The following is a 27060-nucleotide window of genomic DNA, read 5'->3' as shown; positions in this document are numbered from 1 at the left end:
TGGGAGCTAGAGCCTTCAGTCGCGCTGCTCCAAAGCTTTGGAACAATCTACCTCCGGACCCCCAAAACAGCACACCTCTCTCCACTTTTAAGTCCCGTCTAAAAACACACCTGTTCAGGACTGCCTACAACACATAGCTTCTCCATTTCCTATGTTTTTATGATTTTATGTCTTGTTTTTATTTAATATTTCGCTTACAATTGTATTTTTTTTTTTTACATTGTATTTTCTCATTATCTGTACAGTGTCCTTGGGTGGCTTGAAAGGCGCTTTTAAATAAAATGCATCATCATCATCATCACTTTAACTGGATTACTTTCAATTACTTTTGGATTACTCCATACCAAATATGCTAATAAAAGACAAAAGAAACTAAATATGAATAAAATTCCTTATTTTGTGCAGGCCTGGGGAGTAACGGAATACATGGAATGGCAAAAATGATGTTGGCAAGCTGTTTAGATTTATTTTCATTTTGTTTCTGTCGCATTTTACGTTAGTTTTGCCGGAGATCAAAGAGATCAAAGCCAGGAGAGAAAGCTTACCATGTGTTGTGAGTCATAATTGTATTCATATTTAGTTTATTTTGTCTTTTATTAGCATATTTGGTATTGGAGTAATCCAAAAGTAATTGAAAGTAATCCAGTTAAAGTAACCCTACCCAACGCTGATCGCCAAGCACTACAAACCATTCGGTGAGGATCAATTGATTAAGGACTGTTCAAAGTGTGCCAGGCTGAAGAGACACATTCCACTCACATTTTCAGTTTACTAAATCTGGACAGCTTTCTGAAAAGTTTGGACAACCCTGAAATCATACATCTCAACAAGCACAACAAGGGAGAACCAATAAAAGGAAGCTGACAATTTGGAATTATTTATTAAGCATTCATGGACAAAATCCATTTGACATCAAATGATTTCGATATGTTTGCTAGGCCAGCAGAGAAGGCCTTGCAGGCCCTCACGGCCCACCACTGGTTGACACGAATGTAATTGCTGCGGTTGATGTCGTACATGGATTCAACTGTAGGTCAACCGTATGCGACATCTAGTTGTAAATATAGAGTACTGCACCTACGTAAACAAATCGTGACGTCCGCCGTGCTGACGTCGCCCCGGAAGAGCCGGCGGCTTTTGTTTTGTTTTGGTCGGCCGCTCGGGAAGCTTTGACAATGCTATGTGCTGCAAATGGGCCGAGACCGCCCGGTCATGGATAATGAATGCCTCTTAACTCGTTCGTGCCAAATGCCAACTTTTGTCGGGGAAGAAGAAGAGAAAGTGACATGTCCGCTGGGAAATAGTCAGGTGGACGTGTCGCTTCGAAATTGGGAACGACTAAGAGGAAAGTTCCTGCAAGAAGGAGCACTTGCAGAGGATGTCGAGGACGGGCGGGATGTTGAGGAGAACAACAATAACAACTGCAACGCGGGAGGGGTGGACCCTGTGGAGCTTTTGAAGGGCACGTTTCTACCTTGGCTGCGCCCCTCCGAACGCGGGAGTCCTGTTGCTCGAATGCAGGACAGCCCCGAGGGTGCTCACGGTGACTGCGCCGCTGATTTTGACAAGAGCGCACAGACGGGACCAGCTGGACTTCAAAACGAGCCTTCCGGCACTGAGTTCTTTCTTTCAGACTTGGGAGTTGAAATATTTTCTATTTTAGACTTTCAACATGAAATAAGTGACTCTAGTATACATTCGGACTTGACCACTGGCGTCAAAGATCACGTTTATTGCACTGTCTATTGCATCGCCAACGATGTTGTTGCAACCGAAACGACTTCTGAGTCGGGGGAGGGTTTTCTTTTACGCACCGCAGAAGACTTGGTGGACCCCCTGCGCGATTCTTCATCATTCAGCCGCCGGTCATCGCAGCGGATCGGTGTGGGTGTCGCCGCCCAAGCGCAGCCGTGCCGGGTTTGTCTGGAGAACAAAACCAGCGTACCCTTGCCTTGTTGCCGGAAGTTGGTGTGTGAGGAATGCTTGACGCTTTACGTCACATCACAGGTGGGTCACAACAAGCAGTTATTAATTCATATGCACCTAAAAGTTGCAATATACATATTAACATTCATTTTTTATAAAGATGTCAAACTTTTTTAAAATTAAAACAAGTTGCAGCTAGGCATACTTCGGGCTGTCTTGAAATAAGGGCAACACATTTAGATGACGACCACTTCAGACTGCACTATTGCAGTTAGGGGTGATTTTAGGTCCAGATTTTTTGGGGTGCAGATCATCCAGAGCAAGGATGGAAAAACTACGGCCCGCGGGCAACATGCAGCCCGTCAGGCTTTTTCATCCGGCCCGCCAAACGGTAATGGTCAAAATATAATGACAATGTAGCGGGCTGAGATGGGAGTCGTTGGCGGAGTGTTAAACAAAGGTGCCAACGAAGGCTGCTTTAATGACATTTAAACTTGCAATCGAAACTTACATAAACAAACACGGGAGTGGCGCGAGCCGGCAGATTAATGAGTCCCCCTAGGAACTCGCTAACTGAACAATGGTTCCATGGGTGAATTATGTAAAACCCACTACACAAGCCCCCCCAGAATTCACCCATAGTCAAAGTCTCTGTGCCTGGTTGTGATGCTGACCCGGCCACTGCGGGTACAAGGAGCCTGAACAGAGGGGGGGTGAGAGCTTGTGGACTCAGTTGGAGAGCCCACAGGTGCTGGGGGCGGAGGGTCAGAGTGGGTACCCACGGGGCCGGAGGGTCGTGCTGCAGGAGTACGGCCGCGCCATGGGGCTTGGGCCAGTTTCAATGGCTTGGACATATCCATGTGGGCAGGCTTAACCCTGTCCACGGAGACAGTCTCTGGCCTACCACCAATGTCCACGACCATGGTCTTGTCACCATGCTGCAGGACCTTAAACGGTCCATCATAGGGAGGGCGCAATGGTCCGCGCTGGGCATCGTGGCGAATGAAGACAAAACCAGCCGAGCGCAGGTTGGAGGGAACCCGTGAAACTGGCCTGCCGTGTCGCGATTTGGGGATAGGCACAAACGCTCCCGCAGTGCCCTGCAAGATGGACTTTTCCCTGGGCCCAGGGTGTCGTTGGGTCTGGGAGGAAATCACCTGGCACCCGCAGCACTTGACCGTAAACCAACTCAGCTGAAGAGCACTGAAGGTCCTCTTTTGGAGCGGTCCTCAGTCCCAGCATGACCCAGGGTAGCTTATCGACCCAGTCCCCATCGGTCAGGCCGGCGCGCAGGGCCGCTTTCATTGAGCGGTGGAACCGCTCGCACAACCCGTGAGCCTGGGGGTGGTAGGCAGTGGTGCGGTGAAGTTTGACTCCCAGGCCCTCGGCAACCGTGTTCCACACCTTGGAGGTGATTGTTGCTCTGGACAGGCAATCCGCAACCACGTTGGACTTCCCAGCAATGTGCCTGATGTCAGTCGTGTATTTCGATATAAATGACAGCTGGCGCTGCTGCCGGGCGGACCACGGTTCGGAAGTCTTGGACATGGAGAGCGTAAGAGGCTTATAATCAACAAAGACGATGAACTCACGGCCCTCCAAGATGAAACTGAAGTGGCGAATCGACAACCAGATGGCAAGTAGTTCTCTGTCGAATGCACTGTATTTACATTCTCTAGGGACCAGCTGGCGACTAAAAAAGGCGAGTGGCTGCCAAGCATTGTCAACCCACTGCTCGAACACGGCACCCACTGCAAGGTCTGATGCGTCTGTAGTGAGTGCGACTGGGGCTCCGGGGGCTGGGTGAGCCAGCATGGCTGCCTGGCACAGCGCGGTTTTTGTGTCCTCAAATGCCTTGGTCCTCTCAGCGGTCCATTCAACAGCTTGATTGGGTGACCTACCCTTGAGGGCCTCATAGAGTGGGCGCATGACATCAGCGGCTCTGCGAATAAACCTATGGTAGAATGTCACCATGCCGAGAAACTCCCTGAGGCCCCGTGCTGTTGGCGGCTGAGGAAAGGTACCTTAGACGGTAGGGGGGAAGCCCCATCCTTGGTGATGAGATGCCCAAGGAAGTAGATGGAGGGTCTGCCAAAAACACATTTCGCGGGATTTATAATCAGGCCATGCTGACTGAGCTTGGTGAAGAGGTCCCTGAAGTGTTCCAAGTTTTCCTCTTCTGAGGAGCTGGCAACAAGGACGTCGTCCAGGTAGACGAACACAAAAGGCATGTCCCTGAGCACTGAATCCATCAGCCTTTGGAAGGACTGAGCGGCATTTTTCAGTCCGAACGGCATCATGAGAAATTCGAACAACCCAAATGGAGTTATCACGGCCGTCTTCGGTATATCTGAGGGATGCACTGGCAGTTGGTGGTATCCCCGCACTAGGTCCACCTTGGAAAAGAGAAGGTTACCCGCCAGGTGTGCAGAGAAGTCTTGAATGTGCGGGACTGGGTAATGGTCAGGCGTGGTGGCCTCGTTAAGGCGGCGATAGTCCCCGCATGGGCGCCAGCCACCGTATGGTTTCGGGACCATGTGTAGTGGTGAGGCCCAGGGGCTGTCTGATCGGCGAATGATGCCGAGACGTGCCTTGCTGGCTGGGGGTGTCGCTCTTGATGCTGTGTAGGGGCCAGCACCTCATGTGTGTATCTATGTGTTGCCAGGAAAAAACGGTCCGCTTCCTCTGCCAGTGCACGTGGATCTATAATGGTTGTGTTCGCAAGCGCCGTCTGGACATGCGGCGGCATGTGACGCAGAAAAAGTTCAGTGAAAAGAAAATTTGGCTTTTCAGTGCCAAGCAAGTTTAAGATCATTTCCATGTGATCCAATGGCTTACTGTCTCCTAAGCCCTGAATAGCAAGGAGGCGTCGAGCATGCTCAGAACGCGACAGTTCAAAGATTCTGAGGAGATATGCCTTCAGTCCCTTATATTTATCCAGTTCAGGAGGGTATTTGATGAAACTCACCGCTCTGGCTGCAGTTGAGCTCCCCAGAGCAGACACCACGTGGCAATAGCAAGAGTCATCATCAGTGATTCCGTGCAGGGCGAATTGAGACCCTGCTTGTGCGAACCATGTTGCCGCAGATGACTCCCAGAACTCGGGGAGCTTGAGAACGGGCGCGTATGCCATGTCTGTATGCTCAGTATTATGCACGGCCTCGGAAACTTCCACGAGACTAATGTCGGGGTCACCAATGTAGCGGGCTGAGACGGGAGTCGTAGGCGGCGTGTTAAACAAAGGTGCCAACGAAGGCTGCTTTAATGACATTTAAACTTGCAATCGAAACTTACATAAACAAACACCAGAGTGGCGCGAGCCGGCAGAATAATGAGAACTCACTAACTGAACAATGGTTCCATGGGTGAATTATGTAAAACCCACTACAACAATATATTTCATGATAAATACAGCATTTACAATAAAAACTAGCTCGGTGGCCTTGGGGGTATGGCGCCTGTCCCGAGACTGGGAGGTTGTGGTTCAAGCCTCGGCCGAGTCATACCGAAGACTTAAACATTGGTACCCGTTGCCTCCCTGCTTTGCGTTCAGCATTAGGGGTTGGAATTGGGGGGTTTGGTCACCTAATGACTCCCAACACCTCAGTTGGGTTGAGCGAGGGGGCTGGGAATCCCCGACTCTGAATCAATCTCCCAAAAAGAGTCAGAAATGACTCTAGCCACCTCCCACTAGGGGGATATGGCTGTGGTATATATATATATATATATATATATATATATATATATATATATATATATATATATATAATTATTATTTTTTTTGGTATAATTTTTTTTTATCAGAATGAAGACAAAATAATATATGAGGTCCTTGTTTTTAAGCACTAAATTTGATATTTAGTTTTGTAGTAATTTTGTAGTAGTATTTTTGTTGCAGACAAAAAAAGGGACAATGGGGACTTAATTGGCACAGAAAATCATGTTTTTATTATATATAGCTATATGAGCTATACAAAATACTCCAAAAAATACTACCAAAGTAATACAATGATACAAAAATGCTATTACAGAAATATTAGAACAAAAATCTACAATAACAAAACTAAAGTAATATTAAAAAGGTAATATTAACACATACTGCAGTGTTCATTTCACCTCTGAAAAGTGATGGGTCCCAGGGACTCGCATACTCAAAAATCTATGGTTCCCCAAAATTTAGTGTTACCGAGGTTGAAATTGTAAATCGGCGACAAATATATAATATAAATCTATATATTAATTCAGTTTTAACATCACAATTATTGGGAACACAAATCAGTTATCACTTCAAGATTGTTCAGTTCACAACAATATTTTACATTATACAAAATAATATTGCTAAAATAATTATATGAATCTATATTTTCATTCAGTTTTAATCATCACAGTTAATTGGTAATACAAAGCAGTTATATCTTCAGATTTTTCAGTTCACAAAAATATTTTACATTGTACAAAATAATTTTGCTGAAATATTAGTCTATATATTCATGCACTTCTAATCATCACAGTTAATTGGTAATACAAAGCAGTCATCACTACAGATTTTTCAGTTCATATATTTTTCGTGGTTTGTTGTCCCGCCATAGTTGTAATGCCTTCTCAGGGTCCAATTCATTATCATCCTCCTCATAGCGTCACCAGGAATATAATTTAGTCCATTTTGGCAGAAAAGTCCTTTTCTTGCTAGGAGTATTCTTTTGTTTATTACTTTTCGTCGAATCGTTTGCTTCAACACACGTGTTTTCCTTGCCTCCACGATCTTCCGAAGAATTTCTCCGCCGTTTTTTCATGCCGGAATTATATCCGTTGTTATCACTTTTTGCATTATGTTTCGACTTATTACTGACACTGTAGAAATGACCAATTTTGTGTTGATTTTCACCTAATACTAACTATCTTGCCTGACATGAATGAGGTTTATTATAAAACAAGTTCAAAAATTAAGTAGCTTGGACATTCACTGTAGAAGGAAAAAATACATGCAAATATAATTAAGTGGAATAATACATTTTCTTATTCAAATTATTAATTCATTTTCTGCATTAAATTATTTTTGGTAATATACTGATTAAATGGATAACCACAAACCTGTCTTTTTTCATTTTCTTAACTTCTCTTTACAGTGGAACCTCGGTTCTCGACCATAATCCGTTCCAGAACCCTGTTCGAAAAGCGATTTGTTCGAACACAGAAATCATTTTTCTCATTACAAACAATGTAAATCGTTTTATTCCGTTCAAACACCCTGAATGTTTACCTTTGTTTACCTTTAAGACACAAATAACATAAATGTAACCCAGGCTAATCGTACGTTCGCGTTAGCGTAATCTTCCGTACGAAAGATTACGCTTTATGAACATGTAAAAAGAAAAGAAAAGGATAAAGAAAAGAATTATGAATAGGATTTTTTACCTTTGTGGTGGTCAGCAGAAGGTGCAGATGGACGGTGAGAGGGATGGACGAGGAAGGAAAATTATTGTTTGAAAGGAGAGTCCCCTTTCATAAAAACTTCGGGGAGCTCTTCTATCTGAGGGGTGCTCACACGTTCAAATCTCTTTGCCACGGATGACTGGCTACAGGATGTTCTTTTCTCTTAAAATATCTATCCAATGACACTTGCTTCTGCCTTCTTTTTAGCACTTTTCGGAAGTGGTTCATGACAGTGTCGTTAAAGTCATGATGACTCTGGTGGCTGTAGCTTCATCGGTTTGGTGAAATTCTGTAACTCGGCCCATTTGCTACACATTTGTTTAATCTTGGACGTCCCCTAGTGTATTGGTGGTGCAATTGCACCTGAGAAAATTAAAAGGAGTAAAAAAATGTGATGAGAAACATCCACCCCGGAACTCCGATTTTTTGACAAGAATTTCTCGAAATTTTTGGTCGGACTCAGATTTGTTCGAACTGAGAGGCGTTCGAAAACCGAGGTTTTACTGTACAACATAATAATTCGTAATATAATGCATTGTTTGTTTGTTTGTACATGATTGTTCTCAGCTTAGGGATGCTGCTGGAAAAGTGAATTTCCCTTCGGGGATGAATAAAGTATCTATCTATCTATCTATCTATCTATCTATCTATCTATCTATCTATCTATCTATCTATCTATCTATCTATCTATCAAAGCAAGTGAGCCGTTTGAGAGTTGAGCCGAAAAAGCCGCTTCTCTAAAAAGAGACGGACTACACAACTCGAACTGGTTTGACTTGAATGATTTGCTGTTTCGTGATAGTCGGTGTATACCGGATGGTACCCATAAGTGACAAATTCGCGTTTTTCTGTACAGATTTTATTGTACGTTGTACACGTCTTAAAATGCATAATAAACGTACTTTGTACGGCAAAAACGTACAGGTTGACAGGTATGCATACTTAACCTTCACTCAACGACAACCTACCACAACAATGACGTCATCTCGAAGCAACGAGATTTCGTGCAGACGAAAACTCGAACCCCGAGACCAAAACAACAATGCCAGATCTGCCTGACAAAAAGTTTGGAGTGCGGTAAATCTTTGTTCAAAAAAATGTGATCGGGTAATAATGACAAATTTGTGTAAATAAAAAGTTGCATCCCGGGGACGCACGTTGATTTGACACTATGCGTCCCCAGCAAAAATGATGCGTCTAGGACGCAGGGACGCGGGCAAACGAGAACACTGATGCTAAAGAATTACTACTAAGATACTCGTATGAAAATACTTCACACAAAAATGCTGCTACATAAGTACTATAAAATGTTACTATGAATAAATGAAAACTTTATTTCGAACATAAAAATAAAAACAGGACAAAAACAATGAGTCATTAACGAAATAATGTCACACAACATGTTCGAAAAGGGGTAGTCAGAAGCAGATGCTTATTTTTCCTACCCCTTGATCTTCCCTATTAAATACATTTTATAGATAGCTCCTCTTGTGTCCAATACAACAAAATCTCATGGATATACTTATTACATAGGTCAGATATCAATAATTATAATAGTTACAATAATCAGATATTTTATACACTAATCTTCGCAATACCCATCCCTCAACGTCATAATGCGCATAATGTCACTGCGGCACCAGTGATAATATCAATAAAAATAAACACAATACTTATAACAGTTCTGATGTGATAATAGCACAATAACAACAAGTTAGCCATAGTTTGAAGTGCAGTATTTCCAGTCTCCCTCATATCTCATTTTCTTCATCTCTGTATTTCGCCAGTAATGCCTTTTTGTATTTAAATTTGAACACATGGATATTTGGACATTGTTTGATTTCATTTTGCAAATTATTCCAAAGTCTGACTCCACACACAGACACACACATACTTCTCCTGGTGGTTCTCACCTTTGGGATTTTGAATTCACCACAGCCCCTCAAGTTATAATTTCCCTCTTTCCGAGTGAATAATCTTTGTATGTTTTCTGGCACTATGTTTTTGTTGACCTTAAATAACAGTTGTGAAGTGAAAAATTTTATTAAATCATCCAATTTCAATAAATTGGACTGCATGAATAAAATATTGGTATGATCCCGATATCCTACCCTGTGTATGGTTCTTATTGCACGTTTTTGAAGGATAAAAAGGGGCTGTAGTGAACTTTTGTAATTATTGCCCCAGACTTCTGCACCATATGTTAAAATGGCAGAACGAGAGAACAATATAATAAATACAATGCATTATAATGTAAAAGAACTTTGGTTTTATTAATTATTGAAATGCTTTTAGATACCTTTGTTTGTATGTGTCTGATGTGTGTTTTCCAACTTAATTTATTGTCTATTATGACCCCTGACCACCTTGAAGTCCATGTTCCTTGTATTTTGTTCGTTTTCCTCAAAAATCGAGCCTGTCTTGCAATGTCAGAGTTTTTTTTGCTTAAGTGTTCATTTAAATAAACATTAGTCCCTTTTAGTTTTTTTCCTTGCTTAAGGATTTCATGTTTCCGTTTTCTGTTAACAAACCTTACGATGGTCGCCTTGGGTCGGTTGTCACCTCTTGTTAATTGGTGGCATGCTTCTATGTCCTCAGCATTGATGGATATGCCTTTTTTACTCATAAAAGCAATGACCTGTTGCTCAGCAGAATCCTCATCAGCATCTGTTGCAATATTTGTATTTGCCACAACCTTGGCATAGGTCCGAGGTTTGATGTCCAGACCGGTGATAATGATGTCATTTATCCTGGTATACTGTTCCAGATCTGCAACGCGTCCTTCTAGCGCAATAATCCTCTTTTCTTTCTCCATGTTTTCGTTTTTTAGGTCTTTGATTTCAGCCACCAAACTCAAAATTGTGTCTTGTTGTCTGGTGACGATATCCATTTTATCCATTAAAAAGCCGAGTGACTTTTTAATTTCCTCGAGTTCTTTATCTCTGCTCGGCATCTTGAAAACTTCACGTTCCTCTTACGGCACCGTCCGCTGATCGCATCACCCGATCGCCCTCTGAGTCTGAAGTTGTTATTTTCGCCGGACTTAGTTTCCCCCACTGTTGGTCGCTATACAAGTAGCGCCGCCATGTTTGCCAGCGTCAACAATGGCCGATCTCGGAAAGCAGGCGAATCGGCCTCCTCTATCTATCCGCCGAATCAACGTCAACGTCGACTCCGTGCTTTAGGTTCTTTTCAAAAACCCACAGACGCCAAAATCGTGGCATTCAAGTGTCCATAGCAGATTAGCTTCACTCATTAGCTTCACTCGCGGTGCGGAGCTGGAGACTATTGTAATATTAAAAACACTAAAGAAATACTACAAAGATACTAGTATGGAAATACTTCTAGACAAATACTACTAAAAAACTTCTACATAACACATTGTGGGGGTCCAAATGTGGGTAAACCTCGTGTGGCCGGTCATCAGATATAAAAGGAAATTCAGGCAGAGACAATGTACATTTTCGTTCCGCTGCAGCGGGGGAGAAACGGGGAGAAACACAGGGGATGTGTTCTCGGCTCTACAATCGTCCTCCTTCTTCTTCCCCGCCGCAGCCGGCTTTATTTAGTACAAGTATGGTGGACTTTAGACTGACACATCGTTGGGTGGACATTAGACTGACACATCATTGGGTGGACATTAGACTGACACATCATTGGGTGGTCATGAGACTAAAACAGCAAAAGATATATAGACAGTGAATATTAGGGGAATGTTCAGAGAAATACACAAAATATATATATACAGGACTGTCTCAGAAAATTAGAATATTGTTATAAAGTTCTTTATTTTCTGTAATGCAATTAAAAAAACAAAAATGTCATACATTCTGGATTCATTACACATCAACTGAACTATTTCAAGCCTTTTATTATTTGAATATTGCTGAATTTGGCTTACAGCTAAAGAAAACTCAAAAATCCTATCTCAAAATATTAGAATATCATGAAAAAGTATACAAGTAGGCTACTCAACTAATCACCTGAATCATCTAATTAACTCGAAACACCTTGCCAGGGTTTCCTGATCCTTAAAAACACTCAGCTTTGTTCAGTAAACTAAATCACAAGTATGGGGAAGACTGCTGATCTGACTGCTGTCCAGAGGACCATCATTGATACCCTCCATCAGGAGGGTAAGACACAAAAAGAAATTTCTCAAAGAGCAGGCTGTTCACAGAGTGCAGTTTCAAAGCATATCCACAAAAAGTCTGTTGGAAGGGAAAAATGTGGCCGGAAACGCTGCACAACCAAGAGAGATGACCGCAGCCTTAACAAAATTGTGAAGAAGAGCCGCTTCCAGAATTTGGGGGAGCTTCAAAGACAGTGGGCTGAAGCTGGAGTCCAGGTATCAAAAGCCACAGTTCACAGACGTGTCCGGGAAATGGGCTACAATAGCCGTATTCCCATGGTCAAGCCACTTCTGAACTCAAGACAACGTCTGACTTGGGCTATGGAGAAGAAGCACTGGACAGTTGCAGAGTGGTCCAAAGTCCTCTTTTCAGACGAAAGCAAGTTTTGCATTTCATTTGGAAGTCAAGGCGCCAGAGTCTGGAGAAAGGCTGGAGAGGAGCAAAATCCAAGTTGCTTGAAATCCAGTGTGAAGTTCCCACAGTCAGCAATGGTTTGGGGAGCCATGTCAGCTGCTGGTGTTGGTCCACTGTGTTTCATCAAGTCCAGAGTAAATGCAACTGTGTACCAAGAGATTTTAGAGCACTACATGCTTCCATCTGCTGAAATGCTCTATGGAGATGAGGATTTCATTTTCCAGCATGATCTGGCACCTGCCCACAGTGCCAAAACCACCAGTAACTGGTGCACTGACCATGGCATCACTGTCCTTGATTGGCCTGCTAATTCCCCTGACCTGAACCCCATCGAGAATTTGTGGGGTATAGTTAAGAAGAAGATGAAAGACACCAGACCTACAAATGCAAATGAGCTGAAGGCCGCTATCGAAGCATCCTGGGCATCAATAACACCTCAGCAATGCCACAGGCTGATTGCCTCCATGCCACGCCGGATTGATGCAGTAATCCGTGCAAAAGGATTCCCAACCAAGTACTGAGTGCATCAATGGACATTTTCAAATGTTTGATTTAGTTTTGCTGTTATAAAATTATTTTTTTACTTGGTCTGAGGAAGTATTCTAATATTTTGAGATAGGATTTTTGAGTTTTTTTCAGCTGTAAGCCAAAATCAGCACTATTCAAATAATAAAAGGCTTGAAATAGTTCAGTTGATGTGTAATGAATCCAGAATGTATGACATTTTTGTTTTTTCAATTGCATTACAGAAAATAAAGAACTTTATCACAATATTCTAATTTTCTGAGACAGTCCTGTATATATAGACTTCACACACATTAATACAAAAATACTGACACATATTTAATATGACAGAAGTACTGAAAAAATGCAACTACAGTAATATTGAAAATACTACAAAGATACTACTATGGAAACGCTTCAAAAATATTTCTACAGAAATTCTAAAAAAAAAGCCTTACCGTAATACTATGATACAAAAATACTGCTACATAAATGATACGACAGAAACACTACAAAAATAAAACTAAAGTAAAAGTCAAAAATACAGAAATTCTACCAAAATGTGACTGCGCAAATTCTACAAAGATACAAAATATATAACTGCATTAATATTACAAAATTAAATATTGAATTTGGTGCTAGGAATCAAATGGACTGAACCATTTCAAGGCAGTGGAGTGTTTTTTACACTGCGGTGTTCACATTTTGGTTTCGTTTTACTTTTTTTTTCTTTTTCTTCTTCTTTTTTTAATTATCTAATGTTTTTATCATATTTAAGCATATCCTGTCCTTTATTATGGGAAAAAGAGTTTTATAACTGCTATAGTTTTTGGAAGTACTCGGGTTGAATTTGGGGGTGCTTGAGCACCCCAAAAATGGGCTAGTTACCACAGGAAAAAAAATCAAGTTCTGTCATCTTTTAGCTTCCCTTAGTTATTAAAATACACAAAGTAAATGTGATGAGGTTTCATGATGGAAACGAGCGATGCCATTTTTGATTGATTTCCCTTTTTATTTTTTTCCCTCTTTTCAACAAATGCACGATTACAATGAATTCAAAATCAACAACTTTGATACATACTTGAAAGTAGAGAAAGGGAAAAACTATTTTCACATCAATCAAATCATGTAACCAGTTATTCTATCAAGGTATTATACGGAAAACAAATCCATTTTTAATCACCATTCAAAGAAAAGAAAATTATATTGAACACTCGGATAATAAATGTAGGGTTATAATTTCTCATTACATCATTTGATTCAACATGATCACACACACATTTAGACTTAAACCATTTCGATAAAGGGATATGTGTGTTTTTGCTATTTTTTTATTATTTTTTTCTTTCATGGTTAAATTTGAACAATAAGAACTCGTATATGAAGGTTCGAAATGAATTTGCATTTCTCGTATGATTCTTAAATGTAACCTTGAATTAAATTTTCTTTGTATTTTTTCTTGAAAGTTTGAAGGCTTTACAAGTTTTTCAAGTCATTGTTCCACAATTGTGGTTAATTGTAAGATTTTTGTGTTGTCAACACAAGTCGTGTTAATTTGGATAGCCCTTAATCACAAGGAGTCTCAAAGGGCTGCACAGGCCACAGATGATCGCGAACCACATACTACTATTACACATCCCCTGATCTAAAACCTACACGAGGGCAAGGAAAAACTCAAAAATTGACAATTCACCAACCTCAATTGGGTTAACATGGCAACAAATGTTGCTAACTCATGAAACAGATGAACCAGCTAAACTGGTTTTGTTGCTTTTTTCCCACCTGGTTATTATCACTCTGTCCAAAAAAGTACATGCCTCACTTAATTGAACCCAATTGCACCGGTAAACTTTTTAGAAGGATCTAGTGACTGGTTTCTTAAGTTTTCCAATACAACAACCGACAGACGAGCGCATTCTTCTTACTGGCATCACGTTTTGAATTATTCATGAACACTTTCCCGTCAGTGCTTCTTCCCAGATGTAATCGCACCTGATCCCGATTCCCGATTTAGTTGATGTTGCGCTAGACCAGGGGTCAGGAACCTTTTTGCCCCAAAGAGCCATAAAAGCAAAAAAATGTTTTAAAAATAAATTGAGAGAGCCACATCATATATTTTCAGACAGAATTGAAAAAAAGCTAATTCTTCAGCACATTTTATTTCACTGTGTGTCATTTGATGATTTAATCAAATGTATGAAATACGTATTTCTTTCATCTGGAGGGACGAAAAGCATGACCAACTTAGGTGCCGAGGTGCCGAACTTGTTTGGGTGTTTGGGCAATTGGGTTGGCCATGGTCCAAAAAATGTTGTGTGGTTTTTTTTTTGCTTTTTTTTTTTCCCTTTTATTTCTTTGTTACTGTATGTGTTTGTCTTGCTGTCGGTCCCCCCTCTTGAGGGATATGACCAAGATAGATGGATAGATAGATAGATGAAATGATAATAATGCCAAATCCCGTGTCCCAAATCTATGTAAATATGCCATTTACAATTTGTCTTCCATCTTCAGTTAAGAGTGTTGAGGCAATTTTTTTTTCCATGAAATATGTCCTTAATAACGGTTTCAAAACAATGTGCATGCAACGTTCTTTCGTAAAAATGTCATAAATGACTGCAAACGATAATTATATCGTCATATTCACTTTCGGTGTAGACGGCACTGAGCGAGAGAGAGAGAAGGAAGTGCCTTGCGCTGTGTGCAGGGATCCGCCCACCTGTACTGCTCACCCAATCAAAGTCGTTTGCCAGCGTTTTTATTTATCAGTCTAAATGGTTTCTTATCGAACTTCTGCATTAAGTTGCTTCGGCTTTGTATGGACCAAAATCGGGATGATTTTGTAACGCCACAGAGAGATGTGCAAAAGTTACATTTCATTTCGGAGCCATATGTACCCATGAAAAAAGCCATATATGGCTCCCGAGCCATAGGTTGCCTAACCCATGCGCTAGATCCAACTAAAAGTAAGATCAGGCCTAAAAAATCCAAACCAACCCAGGCTGTCGGTATTTTAGCCCGACCAATAACTTGATCTGCAGCACACGATTTTTAATACAGTATTTTAATTGGGAGGACTTGGGAGGAGGAGAGATCAACATTTGAAAGCTTGTCTTTTGTTATGAACTATAACTTAAACAAAACTGCATAAACATTTACAATTTTATATTTCTATGCCTGCAGATGTTACATTATCGACAATTTTCTGTCATTGACGGATTTCTTTGAAGTTGACACTGCTCTGAACATTGACAAATGTAATATCACCCAGAGTGATTCGGTCAAAAATTTAGGTGTCACATTTGACCCTAATCGTTCTTTCCAGTTACATGTTAAGAATGTTACTAAAAATCGCAGGTTCGATTTCCGGCCCCTTCTTGTTAAATGTTAACGTGTCCTTGGGTAAGAAAATTGGGTCATGAATATCAGCAGCAGTACGTCTTCAAGAATCTAGCACAGCACTTAAAGAGACAGAGAGACAGAGAGACAAAGAAGAACAATGTAATTTTGGCAAGAGCCAAAGTATCGATAGTTGTTTTTTGTTTTATTTTTATCAATGAATGTTTTTTTGTTTTTTTTAAGTTCAGTATTCACACATAGTTTTAGTACGGATCCCTTAACCTCCAGGGTCATCAGGGCACCACTTCCTCTGGTGTGTTTTGGGCAATTACAGCCTGGTGGCGCTCAATTGAAACATATTGTGCTGGTTAACATGGTTATCAGTAGCAGTAGAAGCCTCCTTGGCAGACTCAGGTACAGCACCTACATCATTTGGTCACTGTTGTTTTCTGTGTAAAGCATCATCACGCTCTGAAAGGATGAGCTGGACCTCAGCATTGACGGGCAGCAGCGGGTGACAATCCTGATACTAGATCCTAAATCCGTGGGAAAAAATATTTTTTCCGGAAATTTTTAGTATCACATCATACAATATGCATTGCATCAGTTTTGACTTTTATATTTTGGGTGAAAAACGAACTTTATGGCAATTATATTACGAGATTTTTTTATAAAACTTACCGTATTGTCATCATTATGACACCAAGCTAAACCGCCAAAGAAGGACCATGACCACAGGGGATGTGATATTGAGACTTGAATTTCCTTCACCGGATGGTGAAAACTGCACAATACATTGCATTGTGACCAACTGCCAATATGTTTGCGAAAATAAGGTGTAAAAGCTTTACATCTGTTTGAACTATTACAAGATATCGTTGTTTATACATCATGTAGATAGATGGATAGATACTTTATTCATCCCTAAAGGGAATTCATGTAGACACTTTTAAGAAATTTCGACATTGCCTTGTCAATATTTCAACATGGATGGAGATGGATTGGACATGCAACAGTCCATCTCTGCCATTGTCTGAGTCTCTGTTTACATTGAGCTGGCCGAACCTTAAGAGATGATGGAAACCTGGAAGAAGTATTATTTTGTTTCAAGTTTTAACTTAAACACTATATATCTATGTAGAACACGTCCTAATGAACTTACATCCATTTTTAGCCTTATGCTATATCTTGAACACAGGGTATTTATGTTTTTATTTATGGGCAAAACACTGCTCGCCTGGCCTTGTAGGCCACTATACCTTGACCTTGCAAGAGGGCACATATATATATATATATATATATATATATATATATATATATATATATATATATATATATATATAGTCTTGGTCTTAAAATCTTACCTGTTTTGCGCAGGTCCAAGCGGCCAAGGCACACATCCGTTGTCCAATCCTGGAGTGCAGCGGGATGCTGGAGGATGGCGAAGTGGTCTCGCATCTTGCTGGCCAAGATTTGCTCCGGTACAGATACTTCTTGCAGCTGAGTCAGCTGGATACCGGTACCAAGCCCTGCCCACGCTGTAGGCACTTCACCACTCTTGGCCGCGCCAGCCCCGCCCGTGCTGAACACAAGTACAAGGTGAAAACAACGCAAGTCTATTCTATGAATGGGAGTTCTGATACAGATCACTATTTAAGATATCCATTATCCAAATCCAATTGGAATTGTTAAGTTTAACTATACTGTGTCCTCCATTAGAGACCAGGTATCAGATGACAAATACAAACATTTTATAAGAATGCACATTATTACTTTTTCCATATAAATCAGGGGTGGGCAAACTACAGCCAATGGGCTACGTGGTACCTGTCAGGTTTTTAAATCCCGTCTGTTGAATAAAAATGGTAAAAATTGAATGATTTCATATATATATATATATATATATATATATGGCAGCACGGCGGCGCAGTGGTTAGCGGCAATTCTAAGGTCTTGAGAACCTCCTGTGTGGGTTCAAATCCAGTTACCAGCCTACCTGTGCGGAGTTTGTATGTTCTTCCCGTGTTTGCGTGGGTTTCCTCCGGGCACTCCGGTTTCCTCCCACATTCCAAAGACATGCATTTCAGGTGGATTGGCGGTCTAAATTGTCCCTAGGTGTGAATGCGCGAGCAAGTTGTCTGTCCCTGTGTGCCATGCGATCGGCTGGCAACCAGTTCAGGGTGTCCCCTGCCCACTGCCCGATGATTGCTGGGATGGGCTCCAGCACCCCCGCGACGGTGCAGCTAATGAGATGAGATAAGATATATATATATATATATATATATATATATATATATATATATATATATATATATAAAACCCACTAAAGTTATCTGTGTATTTGTTCTAGCCAAGGTGCTATCAAATCTCAAATTGACTATAACCAAAAGCTGCTCAAAATGTTTATCATTTTTATTTTAGCTACAGTAGCTACATTGAGTATACTTGGCGTGACTCGTTGTTGCTAATTTCAACTTCCATGCGAAATCTCACGCCCCCCTCTCCCTTTCCAAACGAATGTGCACTCATTTATTCATCTTAATCACACAAATCAATATTCCTTAATAAGACTACGATCATGACACTCGTTCTGACGAAAAAATGCAGCACTGAGAAACATAGAAAAAGCTGAAGGCTTCAAGAGGATTGAGACTCCTCTGTGGGTGAGGCAAAGTTAGCTACAACACTTGTACCTACTTATTATAATATTGTTAGAACATACAACATACCTTGTAAAAAATACTCACAGCTAATCCTGGATAATTTAAGGGGCTGCGAGTCACTCCATTCGATAGCAGAAAAACATCGCCGTTTTCTGTCTTCATCGACATAAATACGATTAAATTCCAAATCGGGCTTCAACCTTCTGGTTGACACAGCAATAAATCACCATCGTAACAAGTGGTGGTTCTATTCAACTGTCGTGGTTATTCGTATTTCTTTTAACACAAATGCTCATTCAAGTGCTGTCCGCTAGGGAGCTACTTTGCGTCTTTCATGGCTCTCATTCTGCGAGGGAAGGCTACGTGACGTCATGTGCGAACACTTTCCTCTACAGCCAGAGAGAGTATCTGGTTCTCATGCAGTTAAAACATTTGTATCTGAGTGGCTTGTGCTCGACTTGCAGGTCCGGTGCGACGGCTGCCAGTTTGTGTGGTGCTTTAAGTGCCAGGCTCCCTGGCATCAGGGCATCAAGTGCCGTGACTACCGCAAAGGCGACAAACAACTGAAAAATTGGGCTTGCGTCATCGAACGTGGGCAGCGTAACGCGCAAAAGTGCCCCAAGTGCAAGGTAAGTGCACATGATTAGGGTTTTTGGCTTTGCAATGACTTATGTCCAGTGATCGGGAACCTTTTTGACAGAAAGTACCATAATAGCAAAATATTTTGATTGTTTTTATTTTGAGTGAGAGCCATACCATATATTTTAAGACAAAATTTAACAAAACCACCAAACCCGCTCTCCAGACAAAAGCGATTTTTTTCTGCCCATTTTACTGTGTGATAATGAATGATTTGATACAATTTATAAAATAATAACGCCAGCGCCTGTGTTCCATATCAACAAATATACCACTTTAAACTTGTCTCCCTCCATCAGTTACTTAAGATCGTTGAGACTTATTTTGACATATTTTTTTGTAAATACAAGTTTCAGAACAACGTGCAAGCAGTTCATTTGTAAAAATGTGTGTGCAGAGATCCGCCTTCCCTTACTGCTCACCCAATCAAATACGTCTGCTCCTTCCACTTACCCAATCAAATTGCTCTATCGCAGGCATTTTGGGAAGTTTAGTTTGTTCTGTGGGTTTTCATCATCAAGTGTCTTAACAGTGAACATATAGCCAAATCGGGGTCTGTTTTTGAGACACCCTGACTTAAAACTAGTGAAAACTGTGACCATTATATACTGGACCGAAATAGTCTGAATTAATTGGCTTTACATGTGTCTACCTGCATTCAAGCCTAAGTAGAAATGCATGAATGCAGTTGAAATTTTCATGAGTAAATTTTTATCTCCGAGCCATATGTACTTATGAAAAGGGGCGTGTATGGCTCGTGAGCCATGGGTCCCTGACCCCTGCTTTATTATTTCATGTTTTTGTTTTGCATAGATTCACATTCAACGCACAGAAGGATGTGACCACATGACATGCACGCAGTGTAACACCAACTTTTGTTACCGCTGTGGCGAGCGTTACCGTCAACTCAGGTAAACGTGTTTACTACAAAAAAATATTTACAATGAGCAACACTGTATTTTCATAATCCCTCGCTATAATTAATTTAATTTCCACAATTTTTTTCCTTCACGGATATCCATCGTGCATCCAATTGGCTAAACGTTCCCAAAGATAGTAGTTGTTTGACATAAATATTATTATAATTAATCATGTGTAATTAATTCTATGATAATTGTAAATAAAAATAAAAAGCCTGCACGTAATTGATTGTGCCTATCACATGTTTATTTTGGAACCTAACCCCTGCCGCGATAGACAAGGAATCATTGTATATGGCAGATAATTTATCTCTTTTCAAGTACCGGTATTTATCATTCTCAATTACTATCATTTAACTTGATTTTCAAGTAAAATAAGAAAAATAAACGTGTTTCCCAAAAAGAAATCAACTCATTAAGGTTTTTTTTTTTAACAAAAACAATATTTATAAAGAGTAAAATTGTCTTATTTGACAGATGGCAGATAATTGTTATTTACTATATTTTTTCACTTTATTATCTTGATGAAAAAGTGTTTGTAAATATATATATATATATATATATATATATGTATATATATATATATATATATATATATATAATTAGAAAAAGAGCATAATACAGACGCTCCCCTACTTACAACCATTCGACTTCCGAAAAACGGTAGATACGAACATTTTTTTCGGGGTGTCGAAAAATATCCGGACATTGCTGTAAGTTCGATTTTGTCTTTTGTGCACCTTTTTCCGAGTACAGGACATTACTGTAGTGCTTCTTTCCACAGCATCCAGCCAGAAAAAAAAAAAACTTCACTTCCTCTTCTTAGTTCGTGTGAAAACATTGTATATTGTATATACTATGTCTATACTATCTCCAGCGTGCCAAGGAATTTACATTTTTATTATCTAATATCTCGTGCATCCATTCAATATGGATGGTGTTAAGTGTAAAGAAGATGCAAGCCGTTTCTTTTGAAATGAAAGTGGAATAAGAAAGCTTGATGCGGTTGAGAAAATGGTTGGATCGCCACTCTCTAACACAGGGAAAACCTCTTGAAGCTTATCTTCCAAAAGGAAGTTGCACTTAACTTTATTTATCTTTTTAAAGCATTTTATTTTATGAAATGTTTATTTTTTGTACAAAACAATACAGGTTACTTGTACAAGCCTTAAACATACTTATATAAACCTTAAACATACAAAATATAGCACTGAAGCAACTTACAAACAAATTCAACTTGCGAGATAGTCCAAAAGTCTCGTTCGTAAGTTGGGGAGCGTCTGGACAGCAGATCATTTTGCTCGTTTAAAGTAATTATTATTGAAAACGTGAAAATATATAATTAAAACTCGGAATCTAACACATAAATTGATCAAAAAAATATCTTCCAATAATGTTCTACTCTCCCATGTTTCTTGCTAATGCCATGTTTCTTTTAAGCTTGACTCTTTAGACCAAGCAATTATTTAAAAAAAAAAAAAATTATAATAAGTGGCTGTAAATGACGCCGAAACACCTGTACTTGTGGTTTGTTATTATGGCGTAGTCATGTGAAGCGTCACCGCCCCCCTATTGGTCGCACCCAAGAGGACAGCTCTATTTAGAAAACCGGCTCTTTTGGCTTGGCCCTCAAACGGCTCCCCAGATGTTTTTTTTTTTAATTATTTAGTATCAATAATTATAAAACATGATGCACCAAATGATTTACTAATTAGTAAATTCATATGTTTTGCATGGGATCCCTAAAAACCCATAAAATATATATTAAAATATGTGCAGATCTACCCCCAAAGAAATTTAAAAAACAAAACAATTTCAACGTCTTTCACACAGTTTTAAAGTCAAACAAGAACACAAAATCCCTGAAAATTCAAAACAATAATATAATGTGTGTATATATATTAACTCTTAAGTGTTATTATAATATTATAAAGAAGTGGTTATAGATAAGTGATAAAATGCAAACACAATAATGACAACCAATTTAGACAAAGACCCTCTGAAAAATACACAAAAAATATAATTTTTTAAAATAAGTAAAACATCATCAGTCTCTAATTGAATGGACTCGGCTTCTGAGCAATCAATATTATTAAAACGAGTCCAAGTTTGGCAAATTTTTCTGCTCTTTTTGCTTGCAGTCCTTTCTTTCTTTTATTGTCATCCGTATTGAACTCAATTATTACCCAACACCTATAGAGCCTTTCCGTGTTTATACGAACCTTGAAGGTGAACAGTCCGCTCTCAATTATTTAACAATGTATTTGATAAAATAACAGATGCAAACATCTCACAATATAATGTATTAAGAAATTTCGAATCGAATTTTTAAATCGAATTTAAAAAAGTTCAAGTTGCTTATGTGAACCTCTCGACCTCTGTCAGGTACTTCGGAGATCACACGTCCAATTTGAGCGTCTTTGGCTGCAAATATCGCTACCTGCCACACAGGCCGCACCTGCGCCGCTTCGTCCGAGGATCCGTCTGCTGTCAGTTTGACGGTTTTTGCTTTTTTTTCTCAGCTTTTTTCATGTTTGATGGGAAAAAACTTGTTATCTCGTGTCAGGTGCAAGGTTACTTCTGGCCCCTCTTGTCCTGCTCCTGTTGCTGGTCTTGGGAGCTCTGGCGCTGATCCTTGGTAACTACTTACTTTTTACTCAGTTTAAAAAAAAATGACATTTGTTTTCATCTTCAAACTACAGGACTGTCTCAGAAAATTGTAAAATTGTGATAAAGTTCTTCTTTTTCTGCGATGCAATAAAAAAGTTCATACATCCTGGATTCAATACAAACTGAAATATTGAAACTCTTATTGTTTTAATATGTAATAGTTTAGCATTAAAAAGTATGCGATTGGGCTGTTCAATTAATCAGCAGTATTAAAATATTCAAAGACTGTCAGTATTTCAGTGGTTTGCAATTAATCCAGTATGTTTGACATTTTTTTTTGTTTATTCCATTCAAGTGCCAGACGTTTCTCTCCAATGGGAAGTGCCAGTGGCAGTCATTTTTGACATTTTGACTCATTTTTGAAGGCCTACAGAAAATTAAGTGGGCGCCACTAGGCCTTACTTGCCCAAGACACACCACAGGAAATGGTGACCGTAGTGGTTAAGGTGAAACAAAACAACCGCCCACCCACCGGCTGTATAGGCATAAGACATATCAAAAGAAAGTTTGAACTTTCATCTTTCATTACAAAAAAGTATGCTTCTTTTACCATTGTCTGTTAAACAACAGTTGAATATTGCTAAGTTTCTTAAAAATACTTTTTCCCCAGAAAACCTCAGAGAAAAAGGGTTTTTGTAAAAGGATGCATTTCAAGCTAAACATTTACTTTAGTGTCTTTTTTTTAATATATATTTGTTATACCTTCAATATTTAAACAAAGCTTTCCATAATCACAAGGACACTTTGCTTGCAAAATAACACTTTATTACAATTTGCAAGAACACTGAAATTATGCATGAATTTAGCTAGACCTTTTTAGCCCCCGATGATTCCGGTGACGTGATTACATGATTCGGGTCGTCATGGCGATCGGGGTGCGCGAAACGTCATCCTTCTCTCTCCCGACGATTGCGAACCATTCATCATCTTTGTTAGAAAGAATAAAGCTTGAAAGTGTTAACAGTCTGTACTTATCTATTTGCTTTTATCGCCACACTCTACTGAACACTGTAATACGGTGGATACAGGAACAAAACTAGGCATTAGGAGTAAACAAAGATCTGATTAAAGCTACTCCTGCCATCTATTGGTGAATTGACATACAGTACTGATATTATTCACAGAGGCTTGATAAATACTGATCAACCTTTACAACATGGGCGTAACTAGATATGGAATGATGATTTCATAATAGGGATGCATTCAATATAATGTCTAGAATCTTGATCTAGACTCTCAATAAAAAAAAAGTAAATTCAATGAATGAAATAAGATTGTTTTTCAAGCTTTATTCGTGATCAATATTCCTTTGTCCCTGCCTCTTGGACACAACTTGAACCACAAATGCCACATAATGGCAGAAAATGACCTCAACGCAAATCAACGACTTCATGCTTTAGACCAGGGCTGGGCAAACCTTTTGAGTCGCGGGTCGCATTGGCTTAAACATTTTTTGAAAGGGCCAGGAGGAGAAAAAAATGTTGATTACATTTTTTGTATATAGCGATACAGTCTCAAATACAAACCTCAGCAGTACCTGAGTGTAGCTCCTATGCTGTTAGACAGAGGGGAAAAAAGCTACTGGACTTGTTCTAGGTTTGAGGAGTGGTAATATTTATTTTGTTAAATATGTTTAATTTTGGTCAGCATGGCGGGGCAGTGGTTAGCGCGTGTGCGGCACAGTTCTGTGGTCATGAGATCGAACCTCCTGTGTGGAGTTTGCATGTGCTTCCCGTGTTTGCGTGGGTTTCCTCCGGGCACGCCGGTTTCCTCCAACATTCCCAAAACATGCATGTTGGGTTAATTGGCCGGTGCAAATTGTCCCTAGGTGTGAATGAGCGAGTGAGTTGTCTGTCCCTGTGTGCTGGCAAGCAGTTGAGGGTGTCCCCTGCCCACTGCCCGAAGACAGCTGGGATGGGTTCCAGCACCCCCGCGACCTTACTGAAGATAAGCGTTGCAGATAATGGATGGATGGATGGATGTTTTATTTATTTTTCAGTTTGATAGCCGGTCATCTACTCTAATTTAATTGTTAACCTATTTTTAGTACCAAAATTTACGTTTATCTGCACGGATAGGGTCTATAATTAACAATCAATCTATTTTGTTTCAAAATAAGTTACACAGTAATACACTTTGAATTTCAATGACAGTTCAAATGAATCACAAGAAGGTTCATTAAACAAGCAAAGAAAACACAATTCCTATGTTTTCCAGTTCATGGGATCCCAAATGCATGGGTGGAGAAGCACTTTTTCCGTTACTGGTTCCATCTAGCGTTAAAACTGAAAAGTGCAACAGAGTTCAGCTTAAGCGCCATGTGCAGGCCATATTCAACTATATTTTCAGAATTTGCTGCAGGCCAATAAAAACTGACCCGAAGTTTGGACGACCCTACTTTAGACTCTTTCTGACTGTTAAATAAATGAATCTTACTTTATGTTGGAGTTTGATATATTTTCCACTTTTATATCCATTAACTAGAACTGTTGGGCACGTTACTTTAAAAAAGTAATGAGTAATAGTTACTCACTACTTCTTCCAAAAAGTAACTGAGTTTGTAACTGAATGACTCTATAGTAAAAGTAACTACACGTAGTTACCAGGGAAAGTAACTATTTCCGTTATTTGAAAAAAAAAAGTTTTATGTTAAAGAATTTCAAAACCTTCTGAGCAGTATTTGAGTCATTTGAATAGCCAAGAACAGACTGGTACTTATGTTAGAGAACCTTGTAATATTCATTGCACCTCACCATCAACAGATGTATCCTACACTTGAAGTGCAACAAAATGAAACAGTAAACAGTGTAATAAAAAAAGTAGTAAACAATATAAAGTAAGTTTAATAATTTAAATCAGACTTTCACAACCTGAAAAACTGGTCAAGTAGACATAGCCTACTGCACTTTTGATCACAACAAAAGTTAACAGTAAAACAATATTAAGTGATACTGTACATCCAATCCCTCTCTCTATGTGATGTTATGTGCTTACTAACATAAGAACAACAATACCCATAATCCCACATTGTCACTGAGCATATGCAATGTGCCCCCTAATGTTTACAATTATATGTTATGGTTTACTTCCAAGTGACGCAAAAGTAAACACCCTTCCTCTCCATTACGCCTCGTCTTAATTTATTCAAAGTAACGCTCTGCTTTTGATCGTCAATAACGGTAAAAGTGTTGTAATGGCGGAAAAAAACTGAGTTAGATGACCCCGTTAATGAAAAAATTTTGAACACTGTTAACTAGTGGATTATACTGCTATTTCGTCTTGAAAGCAGAAAATATACATCCTCGATGTATTGTGATCGCTTGTAATTTTTTGCTAACAAAAGATGGTGCTTGTTTGCAGGTGTTATCGGGTTCCCTATCTACTACGCCTGCAAAAAGAAAAAAAAGCGGGGCTCGCTGGGCTCGTGGCGCCTTTGACGTCGGACCGGAAGTTGGACCTCCTCAGGGATCATCTTCGCATTTGCAAAAGTCAAAGTAGCATCAAAAATGACATTTTAGGGATATGAGAGAACAAAGCCAAATCAATCCAACTGCAACGCAAAAGTCTTGTAAGATTAACAGAAAGGAACTATCTGAATGTTACAACAATGAAGTTTCAGCGCTATGTTTATCATTGGAGTTGGGCTGCGGGGTGCACTTCAAATCTGTTCAACATTCGGGAATAAAGAATGAAAAGCTTTCTTTTTTTGTTTCATTCTTGATGAAGTTATTTTATATTTAACTTTCGAATCAAACACACATTTTCCGGGACGTAGCACTTACATCAGGGCGGTTGCCAGACAGGAATCTGAGGGGGGTATATCAAATGCACGGGGGGGCTGGAATGGCGTTTGCACAGCACTGTTTCCAGTATTTTTCAAGGAAGTGATTACAGTGTGGTTTAAGTGTGTTTTGTGTTGAAAATTATATTATTAGTCGTAATATACTGAACAAAGGGAGCCCCAGAACCTTTTTTTTCCTTTTTTCCTTTTTTTTCTTTTATTATTTGGTTTCTTTTTCCTAGCTATTTCCCTTTTTTCTTGCTTTATTTGTTTCCCCTTCTTTCTTTCCTTTTCCCTTTAATGTTTATTTTTGTTTCTTTTTTCCTATTTTTTTCTTCTGTTTTTCTTGCTTTTTTGTATTGTTTTGTTTCTTTTCATTTAAATTATGTTGCTTGATTATATTTGCTTCCATTTCTCTTTTTTCCCTATTTTTTTTCTTTTGTTTGTCTTTTTTTCATATTCATATTGTCCATGGGTAGGCAAAAAATGAATCAACGATTCATTGATTATTAAATTATTTGTTAGTTGCAGCCCTATATGTAACATATTACTGGCTGAGTGCCTGCGAATGCGGATTGAGCCATGTGATTCTCTTGCCTCATGGCAGAGGGAGATAGTGAGACCAGGGATTCTAATTAGGT

At 39.6% G+C, this 27060-nt stretch overlaps 1 protein-coding gene across 1 annotated transcript; it reads left to right on the top strand.

Moving 5' to 3' along the window:
* The first annotated feature begins 1095 nt into the window (after positions 1-1095).
* rnf217 (ring finger protein 217) lies at positions 1096-26338 on the top strand. The gene is made up of 7 exons (XM_088325612.1): positions 1096-2007; positions 17124-17345; positions 18874-19038; positions 19862-19959; positions 22354-22457; positions 22535-22606; positions 25999-26338. The coding sequence occupies exons 1-7, from the start codon at positions 1192-1194 to the stop codon at positions 26073-26075; spliced, it is 1554 nt and encodes a 517-aa protein (XP_088181738.1). The 5' UTR covers positions 1096-1191; the 3' UTR covers positions 26076-26338.
* The last annotated feature ends 722 nt before the right edge of the window (positions 26339-27060 follow it).

Source organism: Urocampus carinirostris, chromosome 20 (assembly GCF_059441175.1).
Source record: "Urocampus carinirostris isolate Australia breed hairy pipefish chromosome 20, RoL_Ucar_1.0, whole genome shotgun sequence".
NCBI lineage: Eukaryota > Metazoa > Chordata > Actinopteri > Syngnathiformes > Syngnathidae > Urocampus > Urocampus carinirostris.
The sequence above is the reverse complement of the archived record's forward strand: the minus strand, read 5'-3'. Positions and strand labels throughout refer to the sequence as shown.

Bases quoted from the DNA above. Each gene is read 5' to 3' on its own strand.
- rnf217 (XM_088325612.1), top strand. From the start codon at position 1,192: ATGGGCCGAGACCGCCCGGTCATGGATAATGAATGCCTCTTAACTCGT. The intron at 22,458-22,534 runs GTCAGTTTGACG...ATCTCGTGTCAG, and splicing joins CGTCCGAGGATCCGTCTGCT to GTGCAAGGTTACTTCTGGCC. The intron at 22,607-25,998 runs GTAACTACTTAC...GCTTGTTTGCAG, and splicing joins AGCTCTGGCGCTGATCCTTG to GTGTTATCGGGTTCCCTATC.